Source organism: Salminus brasiliensis, chromosome 5 (genome assembly GCF_030463535.1).
Source record: "Salminus brasiliensis chromosome 5, fSalBra1.hap2, whole genome shotgun sequence".
NCBI lineage: Eukaryota > Metazoa > Chordata > Actinopteri > Characiformes > Bryconidae > Salminus > Salminus brasiliensis.
Window position 1 is genome coordinate 22,316,009 of NC_132882.1, and position 7,522 is coordinate 22,323,530.

At 41.2% G+C, this 7,522-nt stretch overlaps 1 protein-coding gene across 1 annotated transcript; it reads right to left on the reverse strand.

Annotated features, from left to right (window-relative positions):
• Window positions 1-171: 171 nt before the first annotated feature.
• On the reverse strand, window positions 172-7,522 carry trhra (thyrotropin-releasing hormone receptor a). Its single transcript, XM_072678843.1, has 3 exons — window positions 7,468-7,522; window positions 6,502-7,351; window positions 172-2,759 (listed from the first exon to the last, which is right to left on the reverse strand). Exons 2-3 carry the CDS (start codon window positions 7,291-7,293, stop codon window positions 2,331-2,333), a joined length of 1,221 nt encoding a protein of 406 aa, XP_072534944.1. The 5' UTR covers window positions 7,294-7,351; window positions 7,468-7,522; the 3' UTR covers window positions 172-2,330.

Here is a 7,522-nt window from a genome sequence, read left to right on the forward strand (position 1 = left end):
ATATAGTAGTGTCAATTATTTATTGTTTGTTTGTTTAGTTTGTTTCACACTGGTTAAATTACATATCATCAGTTGTAGGAGAAGGACACTAAGACAAGAATCTATAAAACTCAGCATACTATCAGTTTATTCAAGACAAGGCACAACTTTACAAAATATAAATAGAGATCATGACAACAATAAATACTTTAAACATTTACTTTATGGACTACAAAAGTTCTTTACTGTACAATAAAGTGATACTGTATGATCTGAAGTAAATGGTTTCTAGAGTCTGTGCAGAATGGGTCACTGGACTGTACACTTAATTATATAGGAACTACCATCTGACTGCAAGTTTTTATATTCTTCACATTTTTGAACCAGTGTACAGAAATCTTGGAATGCTACATCAAAAGCCACATTCAGGAACACAAACTCACACCAGATACCAGCTCACTACATCCAATAGTACAGAAATAACAACAAAGTTAAAAGGTGTTATTTACCACTATATCAATAACTTGTACTTTATATAACATACTGTATGTATAGCATTGAACATGGATGATTTCTACCATTCCAAAGAAAACAAATGACTTGAAATACAAAATATCACGTGGGATCACAATGCAAATTCTTTTCTCTTTTGTGGTCCTGGTTACCCTTTACTGAAAGGCAGAGTTCACAAAACCTACACTAGCCTTTCCAATATCTATTTAACCAACCATGTGGCAGCAGTGCAATGCATGAAATCCTGTAGATATGGGTGAGCTGCTTCAGGTAATGTTCATATCAGCCTTCAGAACGGGGAAAATGTGATCTTAGTGATTTTGGGAGTGGCATGATTGTTGGTGCCAGATCTAGAACTGCTGATCTCAGGGAATGTTTTAGCACAACAGTCTCTAGAGTTTACTCAGAATAGTAAAAAAAAAAGTTCTACAGATGGAAACATAGAATGGTTCGAGCTGACAGAAAGGCTACAGTAACTAATATAACCACTCTGTACAATTGTGGGGAGCATAAAAGCACCTCTGCATGCACAACATGTCAAACTTTGTGGCAAATAGACTACAACAGACCATGCCGGGTTTCACTTTTGTCTGCCAACAGAAAGCTGAGGCTGCAGCGGGCACAGGCTCACCAGAACTGGACAATTAACAACTAAAAATATGGTCTGATAAATCTTGATCTCTGCTGAGGCACACAAATGGTAAGATCAGAACTTGGCACTAACAGCATGAATCACTGGAGTCCTGTGTCAACAGTCCAGGCTGGTGGAGGTGATACTTTGGGCTTGTTAGTGTTAAATTAACATGGTCAATATTAAATTGTAACACTCAGTGTTAATTTAAGACTAATAGTGTTAATTAAACACAGGCAAATTTGCTATCTTATTACCAATCAATCATCTCTTGAAAGCCACAGCCTGTTTGAGGTTTGTTGCTCACCATGCATATTCATTCATGGCCACAATTCGCTCATCTTCTAAAACGATCTTCTAAGGGTCCAAAAAGATAGACTTAATCACAACTGATGCTTGTTGGAATAAGCCTTTATAAATGTTTGTGTAGGTTCACATATAGGTGTCATATAGCCTCCTAAAGGCTGCCCTTCATGAGCCCACAAAGCCAGTGTACTTGTACATTACATTATACTCGCAGCTGTACATGGATGGAAGATGTTTCCACAGTGACTACAGCAAACCAGCCTCCGACATCTCTGTGTAATGTGAGTGTCAAACCCTTCACAGTAACAAGTCTCTCAGGGATGAAGCTTTGATAGATTGTGCAGTTGCAACATAAACCTACCTATGAACACGTTGTAAATCTTCTAGGCAGAACAATTGGAGAGTTAATGCTTGCCTGTGTGCACACTCAGCCTTGGCACTTACTTGATCGTCTGCACTCTACTGAGGTGTACCTCTGTATTAATACAGTTGGTGGTTGTAGAGTTGCTGCTGTTTGAAATGTAAATAATCTAGACCAAAATTGTCAAAATCCATTAATTTCAAAGGCTGATTTCTGTTGTACACTCTTAATCATAAAGGTTCTGAAATGGTTAATGGCTTGGACATGCAGTTCCAGCATAAACCTTTAGTATAGAAACTTGAGATAATGTTCGTTAATGTCTCTTCACACATCTAATTTACAAAAACAATATTCTTTATGGAACTATCCACTGGTTCATAGGTTCTTTAGGGCACCAAATTCACCCCAAAGCATTCTGTTTGGCACCTTTATTTTTAAGAGTGTACTTTCCACAGAGGCACGACTGGAAATTGATGAATCCATGGACGCACACAAAGTGACCAATCCAATGTACCTCTTTGTATTTCTGCACTCTTGAAGCTAGGCATTAGCTAGCATGCTGTTACACAGTGCGGGCTCCTTAAAGGAAAGCCTTTTCTTTCCTGGTAGGAATTCTTCGGTAGCCCCGGGCAGTTCCTCCATCTCCGTAGTGAAGTGATCTGGGCTTTCTCCATTAGAGGTCTCCTTGATCACACTATAAGTCAATGCCACACTGTATGCCGGCGGCTTCTCGGAGTGCTGGGGTCCACAGTGGCACAGCTTACGGAAAGCAGCACGGAACTTTTGAGACATGGCGTTGTAGATGACAGGATTGATGGCACTGTTCAGGTAGATGCAGAGTCGACAGAAGAGCACAAACCAGGTGTCCAGGTAGGGCTTCTTTAGGAAGGAGTTGACGACCACCAGTGTGCGATAGGGCATCCACAGCAAAGCAAAAAGGATCACCACTACAGCCAGCATCTTTGTTACCTACACCACAAACAATACAGCCTTGAAACATAATTTGCACCAGGGCTTGGTTCTTCATGTCTTACTTTACTGCCATAGATATTGCTGACAACAGACCAATCAGATAGCAAAGGAACATGGGCCATTTACATAAGAATCGCACACAACAGTGATGCATATTTGATTAGTAGTTTTAAAAAAAAAGAACAACTGTTTACTTTGGTGCATTCCTTGTTTGCTTTAAACTGTTACAAATAAAGGTGTTTCAAATGGTTCTCTCATATGGTTCATATGGTTCTCTCAAATGATTTTCTCTGCCATAGAAAAAACACTATTGGTTTTATAATGAACCACGTTTCTAATCGAGATGTGTGAGTATAAAGAACCTTTAAATAGGTTTTAAAAAAAACTTTTCTCTTATAAAACCTACCTTTTTGCTCAAGCTTTTGGATAATCCATCAATGCACTGTACTGTTATCCTTGCTAATGTAGCTTGTATGAATACTAACACGTTTGAACTGTACTGCTCTCTGTTCACAGGTTTCTGATCAGTACAAGAGTCTTTCTAATATACTTCCTCTACAGGTCGTACATCTGTATACTCAAACTCCTAAACACTTCTTCATTTTTCTCCTTTTTTTCTCGCCCCTATGTGCTGAGCTGCCCCCTGCTGTCTGCTTGCTGCTGAGGCAAGTCCATTTGTGGTCGGCTGCCCTTGCCTCCCCATTGGATGCTGTCCCGCTAATTTAAATTGAAATTGAAATTGAATTCATCAAGTGAAAGTTCATTAGACCTCTGAAAGGTTTTTCACACTTATACTGCTCTATGACAAACATGGTTCTTCATGTAATCAAACGTGGTTCTTATGTGGCATTACTAAAAGAACCATTTGAAGCACCTTTATTTTTAAGAGTGTAGAATTGCATCTTTGTCACTGAAGAATGTCTTTAGATCTTTAAACTCAATGCAATTGCTTGTGTGAAAAAGTAATTGCCCCTCTTAAAATGAATGACTTTTAATAACTTTTGGCAGCAATAACTAACATTTCCTGTCATTTTACTATCAGCCTTTTACATTGTTGTGGAGCAATCTAAACACACAGAGATCAGAGCGCTTCTCTGAATGCAATCACGCACTCAGACAAAATCCACGCTCAGCGTACATGTAAGTAATCTTGCCCCTGTCTATATGTGGGTTTAACACAGTACTGGGTGTTTGCGCAGCCAGGTGGGCAAAAGCACTTTGGAAACATAACTGGTCACTAGATCGTAAAATTTGTCAACTGCTGTAATCAACATAGATTTCACACTGTTTATGAAATCTTGCTGACTCAATAACAAAATACAGTTTCAGAGGTGGATCTGTTTTTCCATCCATCTATTTTCCAACCTTCCTTCTCTGTGGTTGATGCGGTTTGCGGCACAACTCCTTGTCAATGCTGCTCTCTAGCATGAAGATAGCTGCTTTCTGTTGCTTTCTGACCCTTGTTTGCGCATACATCTAAGTGATGACGATGCACAGAAACCTGTCTATTATGCAGCAAAGGAAAACACAGAACTGCTTAAGGCCGATTTAAGCTTCTGTGTCAAATCAACAAAGGAGGGTGGAGTTTTTTTTGGTGTATTACAAATTATGGCGGTTGAACGTGAGGGAATTATTTTGAAGTTGAAGCAAAAGAGCTGTTGTTAATTATACTTTAAAATTTTAGCAACGAAAAAGAGAGAAGATGTCAGAAGAGCTTGTTTTGCCACTGAAAGACATGAATGAGGAAATGCAGATAGATTTGACGACTTGGTTCGTCATCTGCAAACAGTTCCCTCACATTAGTGTACACACAATAAATGATCCACAATAATGAGCCACAGATTTGATGCAATACCATTAACTGGCCTTGAGAATCTACGAATTTAGACATTAGCTCCTCTCAGAAAAGTGTTTGTCTGCACTGCAATACTATTTTATAGTGGAACATGAGAACTTGGCACAAGTTCTCATAAGCACATTTTTTCAGCTCAAGTCTATTTTCTGCAATTTAAGGTACCTGGGTCTGGGCATTCCAAAAACATACTACAATTAAAACCAGTTAACTCCACTTTAAAACCAGTTAAATCAAGTGGACCTTTCAATTAACCTGTCCGGCTGCAAGTTTTAGAAAATTGTAATGAGATGTGACTTGGATTCTAGCCACCAAACCTGTAGGACTAGATGAGCTCTATTTACCTGGATGTCTAACATTTTTATGTAGGGGTAAGAGTGGAGAAATGCTCAAAAAGAGTGCCCATGGCACTACAATGAAACACCACCAGAAACGCTTGTAGCTGTTCTTACTGAAGACAGCCAACCAATGGGCTCATCAAGTGCTTGGGCTCTAAGGCTTTAGCCACACCTAGATCATATGTTAATCCAGCCCTCAAAAGATCCCCCTCAGTACCACCTTCATGTTTGAATGCTGGTATGGTGTTCCTATAAAACCAGGTATAAAGGTCCTTCAGACTGATCTGTCTACAGAACATTATCTCAAACATTTAGGCAAATCTGAGAAGAGTACTGATGTTTCTTTTGGTTTGTAGTGTTTCCTGATTTGCTCCTCCACCTCCCATGAATACTGCTTTTGGTCAGTTCCTCTCTTACTTTGGAGTCATGAATGCTGACCTTAGCTGAGGGTAGTAAGACCTGCATTCCTTGGATGTTCTACTGGAACTTTTGGTGATTTCCTGGTTTTTCTGTTACATCACATTTTCGGATACTTCAGGGAAAATCTGCTAATGTTCCTGGGGACCATTTCTGTTTACTTAATTTGCAGCTAATAGCTCTCACTGTGACTGGGAATGTTTTTTTATGTCATTACATATTACAGTCGTTTTCCCCTCGTTCTCAGGGTCTGGTGTGTTTCACAAAAATGGTGTGTACTGCATCTCTCTAAACGTGAATATGAGTGAAATTTACATTCATCATGGCTGTAACAGCATCCGAATCTCACTTATTAAATAAGAAAAAAGACTATTTAAATTTGTTTATTGAGCAACTAATGGGGCAATTACCAAGGGTGATTTGCATGTTGTAAAAAAACATAGTTAAACAAAAATAATAATAAAAATTTACTATTAGCCCATATTGTGTTTACAGATCAATATAAAATCATTCACTGCAAGCCAAAACCAGCAAGGGGCAAATAATTTTTCACAGCACCACAAATCACCTGCCTAAATGTCTGCAGCATTCAGTAGCAACTCCATTTACTGGATGTTAAACTACTAGTATAAATATGCAGCATAAAGCGGAGATTTCATCGCCTTCGAAATTTGAATAGTGAAGTCCTTTCCAACCATTAGAACTGGACAAAAACAGGCTCTGCTCGACTGCAGTGGGAATTTAAAGAGCCCGTTTAAGTAATAAAAAGCAGCCGAATACCTACATTTATTCAAAATAATGTTGAAAAGGCGAAAGCTCGTGGATAACTGTGCGCACTGGCACTGTGCGTAATTACGCACGCTTCAGCGCTCCTGTTCCACTACTAATAACACACTATTAGGCTATTAATAGTGTCCAGTGCCTATTGCATGCTATAATACACAGTTTGTTTCTTCTGTAGTTAGTAATGCATCATCCCATTTGAGTCGCACTCTTTAATCTTTCCTATCTGACAATATAAAGCAGGTAGATTACATATAAGTAAATTAACAGATAAATGTAAATACATGTTTAATGACTAGTATTCTGTGTTATGTGTTTAATAAACTAATATAAAACAAGTCCCACACACCTGTCTCCTGGAGGTCGCTGTGGTGCTAAAGGAGGAGCTTTTGGCTCCACGCTTTGTGTTGCCCACGCCCGAGCTTTTTCTCCACGCTTTTGCGTTCTCTTTGGGGTCCGAGGGCAGCGGGTTGAGAAACAGGATCCTGGCGATGAGGCCGTACAGCACAGTGGCCAGCAGCAGCGGCAGCACGTAAAAGAGCGCGAAGTCCGTGAAATAGATGGGTAGGTAGTGCTCCCTGGACACCTTGTAGGCGCAGGCCACCACGGTGGTGTTGCCGTAATTCTGTATCTCTAGGTCGGCCAAACAGAACCACATAACGCAGTAGAGACCGGTGAAGGCCCACACGAGCGCAATGATCTTCTTGGCGCGCGAGAGCGTGCACAGGGACTGCGCGCGGATCGGATGACAGATGGCGATGTAGCGCTCCACGGTAAAGGCAGTGATGGAGCACGAGGACGCGTTGATGCCCACGTACTGCAGGTAGGTAATGGACAGACAGCCGGCGTATCCGTAAACCCACTGATCAAACAGGCTGTCCGTGATGTTGGGCAGACCGGCTGCGGTCAGCACGATCAGGTCGGCCACGGCCAGGCTCACCAGGTAGCAGTTTGTGGGCGTGCGCATGTGCTTGGTGGTCAGCACCACCAGGATGACCATGGCGTTTCCCACGATGCCCAGGCCGCACACGAGCAGCACCAGCAGCACGCTGGCCGCCTTGTACTCCGCGCCGTGCGCGCTCCATGCGCTCTGGCTCTCGTTCGCTCCGAACAACGTCGCGTTCTCCGTCGTGCTCTCCATGCTGCTCCTAAACGCGTTCAGCTCCAGGGGCTAAAAACGCAAAAGGCCATTCCTCTTCCTAAATAAAGCAAAGATAAAGCAACGTCCGTAAAGTTATACTATGTTCTCCTTCAGTTGAGCTGCATCGCGTGTTTATGGAATATAGAGACGCACTGAGTGCAGATACGAACTTACAGTTTGTTAAAACTGCTCTGTCCCACAGAGCTCCCAGCAAGACTGAAGATAAAGA

What these genes read in the sequence shown, in the direction of transcription:
- trhra (XM_072678843.1), bottom strand. Translation starts at nt 7,293, where the DNA reads ATGGAGAGCACGACGGAGAACGCGACGTTGTTCGGAGCGAACGAGAGC. An exon ending in CAGCGACCTCCAGGAGACAG is followed by an intron (nt 2,760 to 6,501) that starts GTGTGTGGGACT and finishes TTTGTGGTGTAG; the next exon opens with GTAACAAAGATGCTGGCTGT.